Source organism: Schistocerca cancellata, chromosome 2 (genome assembly GCF_023864275.1).
Source record: "Schistocerca cancellata isolate TAMUIC-IGC-003103 chromosome 2, iqSchCanc2.1, whole genome shotgun sequence".
NCBI lineage: Eukaryota > Metazoa > Arthropoda > Insecta > Orthoptera > Acrididae > Schistocerca > Schistocerca cancellata.
Genome location: NC_064627.1, coordinates 1,115,710,527 through 1,115,730,720, shown reverse-complemented (window position 1 = coordinate 1,115,730,720; position 20,194 = coordinate 1,115,710,527). Strand labels below are relative to the sequence as shown.

The following is a 20,194-nucleotide window of genomic DNA, read 5'->3' as shown; positions in this document are numbered from 1 at the left end:
ATTCTGCTAGAGAAGTCAGTCAACACTGTGCATTGTGCTCTTGACAGCCAAATGCATCTCATTCAGCATTTTTCTATCTGTAGCCCTATGCTTCATTTTACATACACTCCTGGAATTTGAAATAAGAACACCGTGAATTCATTGTCCCAGGAAGGGGAAACTTTATTGACACATTCCTGGGGTCAGATACATCACATGATCACACTGACAGAACCACAGGCACATAGACACAGGCAACAGAGCATGCACAATGTCGGCACTAGTACAGTGTATATCCACCTTTCGCAGCAATGCAGGCTGCTATTCTCCCATGGAGACGATCGTAGAGATGCTGGATGTAGTCCTGTGGAACGGCTTGCCATGCCATTTCCACCTGGCGCCTCAGTTGGACCAGCGTTCGTGCTGGACGTGCAGACCGCGTGAGACGATGCTTCATCCAGTCCCAAACATGCTCAATGGGGGACAGATCCGGAGATCTTGCTGGCCAGGGTAGTTGACTTACACCTTCTAGAGCACGTTGGGTGGCACGGGATACATGCGGACGTGCATTGTCCTGTTGGAACAGCAAGTTCCCTTGCCGGTCTAGGAATGGTAGAACGATGGGTTCGATGACGGTTTGGATGTACCGTGCACTATTCAGCGTCCCCTCGACGATCACCAGTGGTGTACGGCCAGTGTAGGAGATCGCTCCCCACACCATGATGCCGGGTGTTGGCCCTGTGTGCCTCGGTCGTATGCAGTCCTGATTGTGGCGCTCACCTGCACGGCGCCAAACACGCATACGACCATCATTGGCACCAAGGCAGAAGCGACTCTCATCGCTGAAGACGACACGTCTCCATTCGTCCCTCCATTCACGCCTGTCGCGACACCACTGGAGGCGGGCTGCACGATGTTGGGGCGTGAGTGGAAGATGGCCTAACGGTGTGCGGGACCGTAGCCCAGCTTCATGGAGACGGTTGCGAATGGTCCTCGCCGATACCCCAGGAGCAACAGTGTCCCTAATTTGCTGGGAAGTGGCGGTGCGGTCCCCTACGGCACTGCGTAGGATCCTACGGTCTTGGCGTGCATCCGTGCGTCGCTGCGGTCCGGTCCCAGGTCGACGGGCACGTGCACCTTCTGCTGACCACTGGCGACAACATTGATGTACTGTGGAGACCTCACGCCCCACGTGTTGAGCAATTCGGCGGTACGTCCACCCGGCCTCCCGCATGCCCACTATACGCCCTCGCTCAAAGTCCGTCAACTGCACATACAGTTCACGTCCACGCTGTCGCGGCATGCTACCAGTGTTAAAGACTGCGATGGAGCTCCGTATGCCACGGCAAACTGGCTGACACTGACGGCAGCGGTGCACAAATGCTGCGCAGCTAGCGCCATTCGACGGCCAACACCGCGGTTCCTGGTGTGTCCGCTGTGCCGTGCGTGTGATCATTGCTTGTACAGCCCTCTCGCAGTGTCCGGAGCAAGTATGGTGGGTCTGACACACCGGTGTCAATGTGTTCTTTTTTCCATTTCCAGGAGTGTATATTATGCAGAAGTCTTTATAAGTATCTTTACATTGACTATGTACCATAGAGGATTCCTTCCATCACAGGCTAGGCACACTCCTTGGCATAAAACCCAGCCAGTGGCTGGCTGCTGCAGAGAAGTAGTCTGCGATGATCATGACTTGCGACAAATAACATGGCTTTGCTGGTAATACTCTAAGTCTGCCTATCTGCACAAACTGGCAACAGTGTGGGCTATGGCAGTTTCTGAAGAAGGTCTTGTCTCCTGTACGAAGTATTCCGTGACAACTACACCAGTGGTCTAGCGGTAAACCACGCATTGTCTGAACACAATGTCTCACAACTGTTGCCTAAATTTTTGTAGTACTTTTCATCTCAATGCTGATGTCCCAAGTGTAATGGTAGCACAGCTACAATGTATTACACCTTCTGACACACCAGTAAAAACAGTTCCATCCAGTAACATTTTTGCAACAGATATCTTGACAGGCCGTCTGCCTATGAATGCCGCATATGCCACAGCTCTCTGGGACCCATTTTCTGGCAACTGACAGTAGCTGTGGGACAGCGCTGTGCTGCCTCAACCCCCAGCAATAGTGTCAGTTACTAATCATCACTTTGGAGAGTATAAACTGCGTTACTGTTGCTGATATTTTTACAACTGCAAATATCACATTTGCTGCCTGTTTTAGATTACTTAAACAGAAATAAATCTTTAACTAATTCTTTACATTATGCTAACTAATGTTTTTAAATTATCATTCATACTATACATGTTGACGGCATGTTTTTTACTCCTGAGTGAGAAATATTTTTGATTTTCACATATTCACCTATAGGTGAGGAAGTATATAGTAAAAAGCACTGACTGGAGGTATTGTATGAATGACTTTTTCTATTTACAGTACACTTCAGATCAAAAGAAATAAAATAACAATCAGATCAGCATGCTTACCATTGAGTGTGGGCAGGGTTGATGCAGTATTCTGAAGTTGGTACAGTTCCCTCCTAATGTACTACCTGATTGCTCCTGAAGGCATTGTTAGTACAAAAATATCAGAATATTCATATGGGAATTATTGTGAGGTGTAATCAATAAAATACCTTTCTACACAGGTCCCATCCAATTGATGGTGAATATTAGTTTCACCCTGTCACTTACTGATGTACTGAAGGATTTTCTGAACTTCTCACACTATTGCCTATCTTGTTGATTTTGGAAAGTGTTAATTCATCAGGCAGTCAGAACTCTATGCAGAAAGCCCTTCATTTTTGTATACCACACATCATTTAAGTTGCTAGTTGTTCCTCACAGTGATTCGAAATCATGGTCATCTGAAATTTGAAGAGCACAGTGTCTCACGGTGGACTGGATGACTGGATCTGTGCTTGTGTGATTCCATCTAGGAAAACACATTTTTTTTTTACACTAGCATAGTCATGACTTTGCAACACAGTAGGCACTGACTGGCAACTCTATTATCATAACGGTGTTTTGCAGATGTGGGACTGAGTGATCCTGCTACATTCTCTTGACTTTTTCTTGTCATCTCAATGACATATTCTGAATAATTCCCACTTAAGGCATCACACTAAGTTAATAAAGTAAAAGTTTTTGACTCCAGAGAGGTGGATAAGGTATCCATACTCCCATCTTTCAGGTTGTGAGTTATCTATCTCAGTTACAATTATGGAAATATGAGAGCATTCACTGCAGCAATATCTTGTCTGCATAGTTGTGAAGTGCTCACTTTCTAAAATGGTAACCACTTTCAGAATACGTTCCAATTTTGCTGAAACAGCTGTATCTTATCACTTCTTTTTGCTACTACTTTAACTGAGCTGCTAACTGTCGCAAGTAAGTGACGAATCTCAACCATCCGTGTCATATGCCTCCTGGCAATCTCACAGGAATATCCATAATTGACTGCTTTATGGATACCAAGTTACATCACCAACAAAACAGAAGAAAGTCTCGGAAGAGATTCAAAGCAACTGTCTGTGACATGAATGTGTAAATAGTTCATCATCCCAGTATCAAACACGATGTGAAAAATTACAGAAGCAATGAACAAACTTGTTAGTATGCATTACCTTTGGTACATCTGGAGTTTAAAAAATGTATGAAAGAGCACTACTGCACATTCCTTTGTTTTTGGTTCTGCTTCAGTAGTCACACATTCAATTTTTTCTCGTGAATCCACAATCTGATTTATTACTCCATGGCATTGATATATCTGTTACTGGCACTGTGTGGAATCTGGAATTCTACAGAATGCCTAAGTAATTTATACAATGCCTAAAATCAGATGTCAAAGTATGAAAAGATTGACATTTTATACATTGCCTAGGCATTGTATACTTTACGGATAGTCTGCTGGCAAATTTTTTACCTCACCACCACTGTTTGCAGTGGAGTTCAGGACTTTATCTAATGGTTGTGAGGACAGCATATTGCTATCATGCCACAGATATCACCATAATTGTTCTCCAGTGTAAAGCATCCAGCTGAAGTTCCAACTCACTATTCTGTCATCCTTTCCTGTTGTTCTTGTATCACCATATTGGAAGGGAGTGTAGTGCCAAGGCAGGAATCATGCCATGCTGACACGCAATGACTTTTCTGTGATGAATTATCTCAAATAAGAGCCTATGCTGCTAAAAACTATGTTTTCCTAACTGGAGACAGTTATCAAAGATTAGTCAATTCTATGAAAAAGGCTAAGACAACCATGAATAAGGAACCACGGGACTATTGGCTGCTGAAACACTATCGCATAATGATGGTCAAGAATAAGACTAAGTTAATCCATCCTGTTAAAAGAAGGTACAAGTGCTACTCAACTTTACATTCCAGACTCAGAGTTATTTGACGTACCCTATAATGCCCATTTGGTTATTGATCATGGAAGGTGGGACAGGATGTGGAAAGATTTTTCACCAAGTATAAGAGCCTTAACCATCATGATACTGAGTCAAACACTCACCTTCATGAGCCTTGTCACAAGAAGAAAAACGGCGTTAAAAAGGTGTTGTGGTCAAACCAAAGATTTTCATTATTCAATTCTCATAGTCAGGTCGATCTCATTGATTTTCAGTCCCATCCTGATAGAGAGTACAACTTTATACTGGTCTACCAAGATCATTACACTAAGCCTGTAGTTCTCAGGGCTCCGAAATCTTAGAGAGTGGAAGATGTAACCTACAACCTCACTGACATATTTACGTTGGTTGGTGCTCCCCCCCTTGCCTGTCTGATGATGGCAAGGAGTTTGCAAAAAATGTCCTAAGCAGCTAAAAGTAGTGCTGACCCACCTTGAAGATTGTGCATGGTAAGCTACGCCACTCACAATGTCAGAGGAGTTAGAGTAGTGCCGAAAGAACAAATCAGGACACTGAAAGTAAGTTGCATGCTTGGATGCAAGATGAAAAAACTAGCTGCTGGAAGGACAGACTGTGATTTATCCAACTTATACAAACAGAGCTTTTCCTTCTGGGATTAACAGGTCAGTATACAATTCTGTGTTTGGCTGTGGAGCTAGAGTAGGTCTCTCGACATCACCCCTGCCTGACAATGTTTTACAAGATGCAGAGACTGAGGAAGAGTGGGAAAAAATAATAGAGAGCATACAAACAACCAAAACAGCAGAAAGAAAGACATAGATGAGAAAGTAATCCATGATAGGGGAAACAAAAACAGTGATGAAACCATGATTATAGCCTTCCCTTTCTGTGGTTACTGAAAATCCTTTTTTTTCTGATATGTGTTTCGTCTGCTTGAAAGAAACCAGTGGTGCTCATATATGCCAAAATTGTGGCAAAAATGTTCATACCATTGTGGACATACTGTTAAAGTTGATGACGGCGACAAAGTAGAAGGTTATGGGGTTAGCATTTTGTGCAGGGTTTGCTTCAATATTGAGAAAACTATCCAAAGTAAAATGGAATTGAAACTGAACTTTCAGATTCAGGCCAAAAAAATGAAAAAGGGATTCTGACAAAAAAAAAAAAAAAAAAAAAAAAAAAAAAAAAAAAAAAATGCCTCCTGTTCCTTCTGGTGTCAATGTGTGAGTTTCGATTCCTGATGTCAAAAAAGGGTGGGGTGTCTCACACAACCTGTTGGCAGTTGTTACAAATGTGAAGGAAGATGGTTTTTATCAACATGGAACTGTAGAAGGAATCTTGAAGCAGCTTTACACAAGATCAGAATTCACCATATGTCCAAAGAACTTAACAGAATAGGAGACATTTCTGACTATGAAATACCTCCCCAATCTCCAGCTGCTTCTCAGACCACAGGAAGTGGCCAAGGATTTGTTAAGTGTATCTGCAACACAAAATGCTGAAATATGAGGTGCCTTTCAGAGAAAAAGAAAACTAAGTGCAATTCAAAATGTCACTCTATCCTACTCTGCTGCAAGTAGGTCATCCCAGTTCTGCTTTGTGTTTTACTGGTAACTATATTCTGATTGCTTTCTTCTTTAAACCATGAAATGTATGAACATGATCAAATTGCCAAAATGTAAAGTGCTTTCTTTGAAGAAGAAGAAGAAGAAGAAGAAATGTAATACTTACTGCAACAAGTACTTCAATCTCAGTTCTGCTTTCACTATTTTCTGGAAAGAATATCTTGTGCTTTATTTTGTACTTTTGTTCTTTTAGTTTCAAATTTGTATTAATTAATAGAGGCTTCTAATCTCGTGCCCTTTCAATACTTTGTGTAAATGGTACAGGCCATGCTGTATAATGCCTAGGAAAAGTATGTAACATTTACACAAAAAAATTATATTCCATAGTTTTCCAAAAACTATTAGGCATTCTATACTTTACCTAGGCATTCTATAGAATAACAGCCTTTCACACAATGCCAGTAACTTATCCATAATAACTCAAAACTTTCTGTAGGTACTCCTGATATCGTAGTTGCGTACGACACAGTACCTGATGTAGATACAGTCTGAGTTCAACGGTGCATAGTATCTTACTGTTCCTTGACATTTTGGACATGAGTTTTTGTATGAATTTGCTTTCAACACAAGCAAAACAGTATAAAGCGTTCAATTCATTTGTATTTTTCAGTAGTTTAATCTGCTGTTGGTTTGAAGCTGTCCCTCATATCAGCAGCTGGTAGCACAGCTACACTAAGGGCTGGCTGGAGCAGGCTGTGGATAGCAGTGAGGGCATTGCGAGCTGTCCGTGAAGTTGTTCATGTTGCTAGTTCAGTTGACACTTGGCAATATTACTGATGATTTTTGGCACCTAATGATCATTCACTCACTTTCTGCATTGTTGCTGACTGATCCTGCTAAATCCTCGTAATATTTCTTTTCCATACTGATGAAGGAATCTGAATAATCATTGGGTTTATATGACAGTGAAATCGTAAATTTAATTTTCAACCCTTGGATGGTCATTTCACACTAAAATTTCAACTGATTTTGTATTTCATGTTGTGAACTGGCAGCATTAACTACGACCAGAACAATTGTGGAGAGCTAATAAGTGGTGTCATGTTTGTTCCATGGCACCATGTTTGTCTCATGATCTAATACAAGTTCTGTTGCTGGTTTGGATCTCTGACTGCTGGTATGTATTGCTTTAGTTTTTTATTTTTTCTTTGGAAACAGTCAGGACAGAATTCAGAAATGAAATGCTAAGAAAACATTTGCACTGCACCATCTGAATCATCAGCCTATTTCTATATTTAATTGTGAACCTACTTCTGTAATAAAAAATTAGTTTTTCATTATTGGTATTATCATTGTCATTCATTCAGTCTCATGAGCTTTCCTAAACCTGTTTAGTAACAATGTACATGACAAGTGAATCTGGAAGAACAGAATCCTGGATATTTTGCTATGCAGAATATGCACATTTACCTCTATGTCTCATTTCCAGAGCAATAGGAACAGGCCAAAAGAAAAATCATGACAATAGGAGGCCAGGGATGCAAGTATACCATTGCAACAATTTCTGTTGATTTAATACCATGATGGCAGATAAATTCGTGTCACACTATATAACTCAACAATTGAATATAAAGTATAGATTCTGTCATTGGTTATAGTGTTACAACCATAAATGGTACATTATGTTTGATAGTTTTGTTCTTTAGGGTTTCTTCTTGTTTTTATTTACACAGCTATGTAAATTAACATGAGTCTGGGTAATCAAGTGCTTATTTCACTTGTAACATTCAATTTCGAATACAGTTCGTAAGCCTTCTGGCAACATCGATCCAATCCCTCAAAAAGCAGGCATGGTGGTCTACATTACGAATACCTAATAACATCATTGTACAGGGTGGCCAAGGAGGAATGATCAGTACACAAGGATATGGTCAGAAGGATCATATGAAGCAAAAAAGAAGCTCTAAAATGCATAAATTAAGAGGTGTCTTTCGTTGCAGCAAGATCTTCTCAGGAAATTTAAGTGACCAGCTTTCTCTTCTGAATATAAAAATATTTTACTGTTATCAACCTACATAGGGAGAAATGATCATCGTAACAAAATAACAGAAATCATTCAGAAAGAGTTAAGTGTATGGGAACCGGAAATACGGATAACTGTATATGCAACAAACTGTTCCCGTAAATGTCTATGCATACATACATTTCAGCACAAAGAAAGATACGCGTGTACGCTGTACAAGGTAGAAAGGCCGACTGGAACATTAACATGGTGGCTTGTCAGAGCAGTTAGAGTTCACAGATCACGCTTTACGTGGTCGATGTGACCTATTGACGCCACACAGCCCCTCCCCCGCAGTAGGGCCTGTCAGGCCTGTGGGGAGGTCGTGTGGGCATCGGCATCGGAGTGAGTAGCGCGAGGGGGCAGGCACAGACTGGAAGCTCCATCTTAGTCAGGGCGGCGTGTGAAGGGGCGGTGACGGGCTGCAGGTCCCGTAATCGGACAGCCAGCGGGGGCGGACAATGCGTTGGCCGGCCCGGGAGTAGAGGTGTGGGGAGGGGTACGGCCTGCGAGCGTGCCTGCCCCTAATGCAGATCGAGTCATCTGAGGAGATGAACACACGAACTCTTGATGGATCACACTCTCGGGGGAGGGACAGGCTATGCACTATCTTGACATCTAGTTCCTCGTTGAGTGTCGAGACTGCAGTGTCTGTAAGGAGCACGAGCACACGGCTGTCGAAAGCGACAATCGACACGTCGTCAATGCGGTTAGGTGGTACATTGCAGCGTAAGTTGTAAATCGGGGAGCAAGTCTCTCCGCTAATGAAACGTCATCAAAACCTGCACATGGGGTTGACGGTAACATGCTTGGGAAACCTGCGAACTGTGGTGACGAATCGTCAGAAGGAGAAGACCCTACCATGGGATGAGCTAACTCATTATCGTGCTCAGCAATGGAAAATTTGTCCGGATGGTCCGACTGGGACGGTAGAAGTGCGTCATAGTCCGCGAAAGCAGGCTCGAGCCTGTGTAGCAAAACGGTCTGCAGGCGATCTTCAACCATAATGTCAAATGTCGTCTTGCCCCTCCGGAGTACTTCAAAGGGGCCGAGGTATGGGGGTTGCAAAGGTTGTCTAACGGAATCGTCCCTGAGCATAACGTGGGAGCATTTGTTGAGTGCGGTTGGCATGTAAGTGTCCGGTGGGGAATGACTGACAGGCGGGTGTGCATTCTACTAATAAAATCTGGGGAGATGAGAAAATCCTTGGGGGCTTGAGGCAGGATAAGTTCCCCAGGTAGAAACAGGTTCTCACCGAAAACAAATTTGGAGATGGTTCCCTGTAAGTCAGGTTTAAAGGTCAAATGGAGACCGAGTAACACCCAAGGAAGCGCCTCAGACCAGAGGCAAACATGGCACCTGCGTGCTGTTTTCAGGGTGCGGTGCCATCGTTCCACTAAACCATTGCTTTGTGGGTGGTAGGCTGTTGTATGAATTTTTTTGATACCGCGAAGGTTACATAGAATCGTGAAAAGTGCAGACTCGAACTGTCGACCCTGGTCGGTGGTGATGGTGGACGGGCAACCGAACCTAGTGATCCATGACGAGACAAATCCCTTACCCACGGTTTCTGTTGTGATGTTGGGTAAAGGAACAGCTTCCACCCAACGAGACATGTGGTTGATTGTGGTGAGGATATATCTGTGGCCCTCTGATGGAGGCAGAGGGTCGATAAGGTCGATATGTACATGATGACGAGGCGTGTGGTGGCACGGACCCCAGGGTGGGAGAGGTTATGCAAGGTGTCGAAGGCTTGTCGGCGCAATGTGGGAGGGTGCAACAGCTGCAGAGTGCCAGTAGAACAGTCGCACCACACTTCGTTCGAAATGCTGGGGAACTTGGGTTTGGTAAACACAAGCGATGTCTGAGGATCCATGAAGAGAGCTTGAGATTCCTCGTTAGAGGCCTGGAGAGCGGCGAGGTTGGACAAATTGATGATGCGTGAGACGGTATTGATCCACGAAAAGAAATCAGCGGGGATGTTTTCCGTACCTCTGATGTAGCGTACATCCATAGCAAATTGAGAGACCAGGTCAAGGTGGGAGAAACGCCGAGGGGGTGGGTCCTCGGGAGGGTTGCAGAAGGCATCTGCCGGTAGTTTGTGGTCAGTAAAGATGAAGAAAGAACGGCGCTCGATGTCAGGGCGAAAGTATTTGACAGCTTCATAGACCACCAGAAGTTCTTTATCAAAAGCGGAATATTTCTTCTGTGCTGTAGACACTTTTTTAGAGAAAAAATGAAGGGGTGAAACCGTGTCGCCTTTGCGTTGATGTAATACTGCCCCAACCGTGATGTCGCTGGCGTCCGTAGTGATAAACAACTCAGCAGACGGATCGGGGTGGGCAAGTACGACGGCGTGAGCTAATGCTGTCTTCAGAGCCCTGAAGGCCTCTAGCATAGGTTCAGTCCAACGGACTGGCTTAAGGCCCGAAATCTATTTGCCGGACAGCGAATCTTTCATCAGGGCTTGCACAGTGGCGGCAGAAGGTAGATGTCGACGGTAGTAATTTATAGTACCCACGAAACGTTGAAGTTCTTTGTACGTTGCCGGGGGTGGCAATGACGTGATAGCCTGCATGTGGGATTTGGGAGGCTGTATTCCGTCTGCAGAGACAGTGTAACCCAAAAATGTCCCAGAAGATAGGCGCAATTGGAATTTATCTTTGTTGACCTCATTACCGTTGGAGTTCAAGGCCTGGAGGACCTGGGATAAATGATCTTCATGGTCCTCAGTCGAGTTGCTGAAAATGAGGATGTCATCCAGGTATGCAAAGCAGAACTCAAACTGTCATATGATTGAGTCAATGAAACATTGCCACATTTGTGCCACATTCTTTAAGCCGAATGGCATGAAGTTGTATCGGAACACACCGAGCGGCGTGATGACAGCAGTCTTTGGAGTGTCCTCCGGTGCTACGGGAATCTAGTGATAGGCACATTTACAGCCAGTCACACTGAAGATTGTGGCACCCGATAACATATGGGTGAAATCGTTTATGTTCAGCACTGGGTAACTGTCCATGATAGTATAAGCATTTAGGCATCTGTAATCACCACGCATTCGCAAAGAACTGTTGTGTTTGGTGACAAGGTGAATCAGTGAAGACCAATGGCTGTAGAATGCCTGCCTACAGAAGTTTGTTAATTTGCTGCCGGGCTGTGCTCAACTTAATGGGCTTGAGGTGTCTAACTTTGTGCCTAATAGGAGGGCAGGCAGTGGTAATTATCTTGTGTGCCATTACGTCAGTGATGGAAGAGACTGAGAACTGCTTATGATGCTGAGTAAAGTCCTCACGTGAAGTTTTGGGACAAGGGGCCCGGTGAGGTGTAGCCATTAGCGTGAGTGGGAAAAAGCAGCAGGAAAGTCACATGCCTATTGCATGAGCGCGGCGTGTGCTTGTTTAGAGAGGTCGGCTGAGCACGCATTACGGAGTGGATCGAGGTAACAGTGACTGTCTGTTGTTAGCTTTGCCTTGACTAAACGGCGTGGGCGAGAGAGGCACTGACATCGCACGGGGAACAGCGATGGGCGCTGAATCAAGTGGTTGACGCGCAAGAGAGGGGAATGTTTACCAACGCGCTAGGCGGCTGCCTACGCAGTGGGTGTGTTCGCATCGTGCGACTGTCTTTAGAAGCACTGTTTGGAACACATGGCACTGCACATAGCAAGCGTGTGGCGGGTGCAGAGATCACTAAACGCGAATTGTCACACACAATGAATGCTTTTGAACTAACCTGATGAGCGTCCATGCTGGTGTCTGCTGATGAAGGTCAATCAGGTGAAGGAACTGTGGATTGCATTTGCAGCAGTGAGATATGAGCCACGGTGAGCTCATCGAAAGTGTGAGCAATGCATTGTTTCAACTCATCATTTTGATGACAGAGATGCGCCGCTGCATCGTACACTGACATCAGATTAGTGACACAGGTCACAATTTTGTCCGTGAGGATGGAGCACTCGTGAACCAAGTCACACGTCATGACATAAACGGAATGACGAGCATAAATGCCTGAGCACAGTATCTGAGTGTCGGAAGGGTGGTGTAGCACTGAACCTTGGGCTATTTTCGGGGAGAGTTTGTAATGGGACAAGAAATCCATACTGAGAATTGGTTTGTCAATGTCGGCAATGTAAAAAGTCCACGGGAAATGTAGAGAAGGAGATAGATGCGCCATAACTTTAGCAGAGCAAACAGTTTGTAATGCTGATATGTTGACAGCGCGTAGAAGTGACTTTGGCCATGAAAAAATGGGAGGATCCAACGATGTAGGTATGATGGACATGTCAGCGCCTGTGTCAACTAGGAAAATAAGCCGTGACGAAATGTCGGTCACGTATAAATGACCGCTTGGGTTGAGAGGACAAGTGGACAGAGTGCAATGTTTGAGAGCCCCTGTGAAGTTCCCCGCAGGCCCTGGCGTCTTTTAGATCCTGCAGTCGGCGTTTGGGTGCTGGCAAGATAATCTGCACTTCTTGGCCTCATCCCTGAAAATCTGGTGGTATCAACAGTATGGATGAGCCAGATGTGGCAGTGGTGGTGATTGTGACAGCGGAGGAGGTTTGTCCTCGTTGATCTGTTCCGGAATGTAAACCAGGATGCATGATGCATGTGCGATTCTTGAGTACTCCGAAAGAGGAGAGAGCGAATGAGTACTGCCCGGTGGTGTAGATGGTGTGGAGGCAGAACCAACCCTGCCTCTGCCCACAGACGGCTGGTAAACAGGTGGCGTAGTGCCAACCAGCGGTGAGAGGTGTGCTGGTTGTTTTTGTCGTGGTAGTGCATACAGCTGATCTGCTATGCGAAGGCAAGAGCCAATAGACTCAAAGGAGTGTGGTAGCAGGTGTACCTGCAGGTCGGTAGGTAACTTGGCAGACCATACTGCCCACAGGGTAACGTCTGGCATCGTGTGTTCACTCAAAAGTAGCCGAAGGCGTCGCAAGAGTTGCAACAGTGTGCAGTCCCCAAGATGTTCCTCATGCAGGATCTTGATTATTAATTCCTGTGGCAAGCAGGCCAGTCGGTCCAATATTGTCTTCTTGGTGAACTCGCATTTTGGTGGTGGCAGTGGCAAAAGGAGGAGGTCACACATTAAATCTGAGTGGTCATGGAGGTGCGCGATGAGACATAGAAATTTAGAGCTGTCATAAGTCACCTGATGTAAATCGAAAAGGTACTCCACAAGTGCAAACCATGAAACAGGGTTGTCCTCATATAAAGGAGGTAGCTTCGGCAAATGACCAGGGTGTGGGGGAGGGAGGGAGGGGTGGGGGGGAGGGACGACGAGGGTGGCTTTGGCGTATCTTGGAAGGCCTGCTATCCCGTGGTAGGATAGGCTGTCCTGTAACCCAGCACTATTGGCATGGGTGTGTTACTAGCAAACATGTCCCAAACAACAGCCGGTTGCAATGTCCCTGATGAGTCATGGAAGCATGACGCGGCAGGCACGGTCGGTACCATGGGAATGAACAGATGAGTGGCGCGTGAGGTAGGCCCGTAAACTGGACCAGAGGATAAGGCACAGTACTTAAATTGCCCACCTCAGAAATGATGCGGAAGGCCGTTGTGGCAGGCACAGACGGTACTGTGGAAGGAGCTTGGGGCTTTATGGTCGGAATCAGGGCCCCCCGTGAGTTAGGAGGGGTAGGTGGGGGGTGGTTTGGTACTTGGTGTGGCAACAGCGAGAGTTTTCTGTGCACATCGGAAACGCACCCTGTGTGGTGGGACCATACATCACTGGTGAAACCTGCTGGCGGTCACACTGTTGTGGTACAATGTTCCTGGATGGCAAAGCACCATCGGGTGTGCTTGAACCCATGTGGTCAAGAAACTGGGCGACAGATCTGGTGGTTGAGCCTGGTGAACTTGATGTATAAAAATGTCCATTATTAATTTGTGAGGAAGGCAAAACTGGCATAGCTTGATAGCAGTTGACCTCGTGTGTGTTTTGCACACGGCACTACTGTAACCGATGTTGCAGCGTGTCAAAGCACGTGTGCGAATTTGGGTCCCTTTGAACACTACACAAGCAATTGATCATTACTCGATTCTGGAAATCGTCCACTTCACCTTTCACATGTAGACGCGCACAATCTGGTGACACAAAACCTGAGTACATTGTTTGAGGTAACAGCATACCACTCAGCCATTGTAGAGATGTAAAGTTTGAGGTTAATTTCGTTGGAGATCACGAATCACTGTCTGTTAGCGGCGAAACAACCATTGGCAGGGCATTGGAGTAAAACCTGTTGATTCCACACAGCCAGCATGGAAGTCACGGAAGATGTAGAAATTTCAGGGTCACCAATATGGGAAACAGGAATACGATAACTGTATATGCTACAAACTGTTACCCTACATGTCGATACATACACATATTTCAGCACGAAGAAAGATACATGTGTACATTGTACAAGGTACAAAGGCTGACTGGAACATTAACATGGTGGCTCATCAGAGCAGTTACAGTTCAAAGATCATGCTTTACATGGTCGTGTGACCTGTCGATGCCACAAGTGTTTATTTCACTTACGAGCTGTTAGAGAGTGGAACAGCAGAGAAATAGTCTGAAGGTGGTTTGATGAACCCTCAGTCAGGCAATGAGGTATGAACCGCAGAATAATCATGTAGATGTAGATGACGAGCTATGAACACTTCTTCATCTTCAGTACTGTGCTGCAAACTCTTTGCTTTACATATTCTGAGATGTGGTAATATGGACCAAAACAAGGAAATAATGTCCAGGAAACATTGGCACTAAGGTGAATACCTTAAGAGCTATGAGCATTTACTGATCTTCACTACTGTGAAACACATCTTATATATTGAACAAGTGGTCATTGCTCTTAAGGCATGCATTTTATCAAGACATTTTTTCTTGTTTTGATGTATACTATCACCTCCCAAAATATGGAAAACAAAGAGCATGCAGTAGAAGAGATTTGTTTCACAATATTGAAGATGAAGAAATGGTCATAAGTCTTATTAAAGTATCCATTTTTGGGCCTTTGTTTACTAGACTTTTTGCTTCGAATGATCGTTCCTGTCATATCACTAAATATTGACCATTCCTCCTGGGACACCCTGTATGTAAAGTGAAAAACATACAAAGGCACGGAATTGCACATTGCCCACATTTCATTTCTGTGTTAATGAATGTAATTTTCAGTTTATTATCTTCTGAATCACAAAATGAATTCATTACTGCATAGCATCAAATACTTACACTACTGGCCATTAAAATTGCTACACCAAGAAGAAATGCAGATGATAAATGGGTATTCATTGGACAAATTATTATACTAGAACTGACATGTGATTAAATTTTCATGCAATTTGGGTGCATAGATCCTGAGAAACCAGTACCCAGAACAACCACCTCTGGCCATAATAACGGCATTGATATGCCTGGGCATTGAGTCAAACAGAGCTTGGATGGCATGTATAGATACAGCTGTCTATGCAGCTTCAACACGATACCACAGTTCATCAAGAGTAGTGACTGGCATATTGTGACAAGCCAGTTGCTCGGCCACCATTGACCAGACGTTTTCAATTGGTGACAGATCTGGAGAATGTGCTGGCCAGGGCAGCAGTTGAACGTTTTCTGTATCCAGAAAGGCCCATACACGACCTGCAACATGCGGTCGTGCATTATCCTGCTGAAATGTGGGGTTTCGCAGGGATCGAATGAAGGGTAGAGCCACGGGTCGTAACACATCTGAAATGTAAATTCCACTGTTCAAAGTGCCGTCAATGCGAACAAGAGGTGACCGAGACGTGTAACCAGTGGCACCCCATACCATCACGCCAGGTGATACGCCAGTATGGCGATGATGAATACATGCTTCCAATGTGCGTTCACCATGATGTCGGCAAACAAGGATGTTACCATCATGATGTTGTAAACAGAACCTGCATTCATCTGAAAAAATGACGTTTTGCCATTCGTGCACCCAGGTTCATCATTGAGTACACCATCGCAGGCGCTCCTGTCTGTGATGCAGCATCAAGGGTAACCGCAGCCATGGTCTCCGAGCTGATAGTCTATGCTGTTCCAAACGTCGTCGAACTGTTCATGCAGATGATTGTTGTTTTGCAAACATCCCCATCTGTTGACTCAGGGATCGAGACGTGGCTGCATGATCCATTACAGCCATGTGGATAAGATGCCTGTCATCTCAACTGCTAGTGATACGAGGCCGTTGGGATCCAGCATGGTGTTCCGTATTACCCTCCTCAACCCACTGATTCCATATTCTGCTAACAGTCATTGGATCTTGACCAACGCGAGCAGCAATGTCACGATACGATAAACCGCAATCGCGATAGGCTACAATACGACCTTTATCAGAGTCGGAAATGTGATGGTACGTATTTTTCCTCCTTACATGAGGCATCACAACAATGTTTCACCAGGCAACGCCGGTCGATTGCTGTTTGTTTATGAGAAATCGGTTGGAAACTTTCCTCAAGTCAACACGTTGTAGGCGTTGCCACCAGCGCCAAACTTGTGTGAATGCTCTGAAAAGCTAATCATTTGCATATCACAGCATCTTCTTCCTGTTGGTTAAATTTCGCATCTGTAGCATGTCATCTTCATGGTGTAGCAATTTTAATGGCCAGTAGTGTAGTTAACTGTGTTTCTTCTTGCTTCCATCTCTGCCAACATAATTCTGCATTCTCATCATAGCCATGAAATTCTAAATCTATGCAGCATAAGCCTGCACACACACACACACACACACACACACACACACACACACACACCACACACACACACACACACACACACACACACACAGAGAGAGAGAGAGAGAGAGAGAGAGAGAGTTGATTCTGATATGCAAAGTGTTTGATATCTTACTGTTTGATGGCATTTGGCGCAAGGTTGATTTCCAATCACTTTTTATTCTACTGAAATAAGTTTTGTTGCAAACTATCAAAGTAAGTCTTTTATTCATTTGTATTGTGGGGAAACTGTAATCATGATGGAAAATTAAATATCTGAATATTGCACTTGCCATATGCTGCATGAGCAGAAACTACCAGCACTAGCTTCACTATCCCTGTGCTGAAATTATATAACAGCGGCATTAACATCCGTCTTAAATGTTGGAATGATTCAAAAATGAGGAAGTCTAGATTAAATCTAATTGAATGCCTTTGTAAGAAGTATAAGAAGGAATAATATGTACAAAATCTTGAAAGGCATGGGAATAAAGTACAGAGACATACAGAATTACTTTGAGTCGATGTAAAACAAAACAATTTTTTTTGAAAAGAATGTACAAAAGAGTTCTGCTGCTATCAAATATTGGCCTGTACTGAAGAAAAATTTTGGTACGTAGGGTCACATTGTATGGAAGATAAAACTGAAAAACAAGAAAATTAAAACATTTGAAATGTGCTACTCAGAAGAAGGCTAAAAATTAAATGGGCAGATAATACAAAAGAAAAACGTATTAGAAAGGGTAACTGAAGAAAGAACTTATGGCAATGGGAAATGTGCTTCCAGGAATAGTGTGACAATCTCACATAATTCTGCATTCTCATCATAGCCATGAAATTCCAAATCTATGCAGCATAAGCCTGCACACACACACACACACACACACACACACACAGAGAGAGAGAGAGAGAGAGAGAGAGAGAGAGTTGATTCTGATATGCAAAGTGTTTGATATCTTACTGTTTGATGGCATTTGGCGCAAGGTTGATTTCCAATCTGATGGAAGTTTAATAACATTTGGTGACGCTGTCTCCCCTTTATCACAACAATACAAAATAAGCTGATTGTCTTTTAGCTTTTTTGATGTCCCCCATTCATCCTATATGGTAAGGATCACATATCATGCAGCAGTACACCAGAAGAGATTGGACAAGCTTCTTTAGCAGATTTGTTGGAGTTTCTTAGTGTTCTGCCAAACAACACATTCTTTGGTTTGCCCTTCCTACAATATTTTCTATTTGACAGTTCCAGTTTAGTTTGTTTGTAATTATAATTGCTAGGTATTTAGTTAAACTGAAAGTCTTTAAATTTGAATAATTTATCATGTAACTGAAATTTGACAGTTGTCTTTTAATACTCATGTGCAAGACCTCACACATTTTGTTATTTAATGTTAATTGCCACTTATCACACCACACTGATATCTTGTCAAATCATTTTACAATTGGTTTTGATCTTTGATGACTTTACTAGATGGTAAATGACAGCATCATCTTCAAGTAATTTCTGAGGGCAGCTCAGTTTGTCTCCTAAACCATTTAGATAAGTTAGGAATAGAGAGGGCCTAAAACATGTCCTAGGGAAATGCAACGACAACTACTATAGCAATAATAATAATAATAATAATAATAATAATGTGGAAAAATACGCTTATCTGCCAGTTTTTCACTCATTAATTAATGAAAGAGTGTTTTTTCATACACATATGTTTCACCAAGTATCTACAGCGAAAGGAACAGAAATTATATACTAATAAATAAAATGTTATGTAACACTTCCCACTGTTGGCAGTGTTATTACTTTATATGCTCTTTGCACTTGTTAGCACCTAGTGCACTATAATTAGTTCAGTTTGTGGAAGGTTTGTGTGATGTAAATGCAACTAGAAAAGCAGCCTGTCCATTGAAAGATAATTAAATCTATGTTAAAATTACTATTGACTTCCACAATAATTCATTCACATATATTTGGGCCTATAATACACAATCTTTTTGTGTTCTGTTTCCAGACAGTACCAATGAGTGCCCTCAAAAAGTCATAAATACAAATTTTCTATGCCTTGTTAACTGAAAGAAAGCCACCAGATGGTGGAGGCATCAAATCAAATCAAATCAAATCAAATCCTCTATAACACACAGTGAGAGGAACAATAAATGTGACTGACTGTGGTAATTTATATTTTCAATTTGTATTATTTCAGCTCTGAACTCTTTTTCCAAAGATTTATGAAGTTTTGTGTGTCACATATATCATGGACCGAACAATGTACCACATTTTGTTACTAGCAGATCTGCCAACACTTATGTTTCACAACCCATTCTGACCTGGCCTTCTCCTTTTCGTTCATCTGGCAACCTACAAACTGTGTAGCATGTACTGAAGATAAGACTCATTTGTATATTAATTACTCATCCATATATGTGCTACTGTTATTAATAAACTGTATTTTTTCTATATTGTAAAAAAAAAAATCTGTAACACCTTGAATTCATTTGCCTTTTCCCAGTTGTTATTTTTATTATGTTAAACCATGTCCAATTTCGTGGTTAATTCCAAACAAAATACTACAAGAAACGTGGATAAAGAGTTTGTTAAAACAGCTAACATGACAGTGATATGCACAGTAGAGGGAAAAAATTGTGGAGGCAGACAAAGATTAAAATAGGAGGATCAGGGCAGGGGAGAGGAGTAAGCGGTTAGTGGAAAGTAGGATGTACAGCTTCAAGCCAGATATGGACTTGATAATTATTCTCTTAAGGTTAAATTCAATATCTGGATGGTTTACCTGTTTGCAAAATTACTGTTGTTAAAAATAAATATTAACTGACCATCACCACTGATGATTAATACGTTCTGATAATAAGGAATGAAAGCAAACTGTTCACCTTGGATAAGGGTTGAGGAAAAGTGGTGTGTCATAGTAGCCAAGAGCTTTGGCTACAGTTGTATGTATATCACTGCTGTAAGTGCCTGCCATCCAGATTCTCAGACACACAGCGAGACTTGGTAGAGAGGTTGCCAACAGTTCACACATTATCGCATAGTGATCATACCTGGAAAAAAAAGCATGATATAAGCAAGAGAAAGAAAGAAAAAAGACATTTACATACACTGTGTCCCAGAATGCTTACTCAGATTTAAAGTGATCACAATTCTATAATTAAAACTGACTCATACACAATATTAGGCTTATGCACACACATAATCAAAGTTTTCATTCACATATAATTTCATTTCATGCTCTCAATGCGATCACCACTGGTGAAACAAAAAATATCAAAACACTACTCTGTCACAAGCCACATATTTTGCAGCATTTGATGGATGATGCATTCAACACTTTGAATGGTTCTTTCATACAATGTGCAAATATCCCTTTTGGTGCATACATCTTGGTCATGACATATCCAAAAAGGAAAGAATTCATCAGGGTGGTGTCTGGTGATCTCGATGACCATGGTATTGAGCCATCCCTTCCAATC

General features: G+C 43.1%; 1 protein-coding gene across 2 annotated transcripts in view; it reads right to left on the bottom strand.

Annotated features, from left to right (window-relative positions):
• LOC126163148 (hexosaminidase D-like) overlaps nucleotides 1–20,194 on the bottom strand; it is a 195,068-nt gene that overhangs the window by 46,183 nt on the left and 128,691 nt on the right. For both annotated transcript variants that reach the window (XM_049920077.1, XM_049920078.1), the window contains one exon: nucleotides 19,598–19,765. In XM_049920077.1, the coding sequence (XP_049776034.1) occupies nucleotides 19,598–19,765 (168 nt within the window). The remainder of the gene's footprint in view (nucleotides 1–19,597; nucleotides 19,766–20,194) is intronic.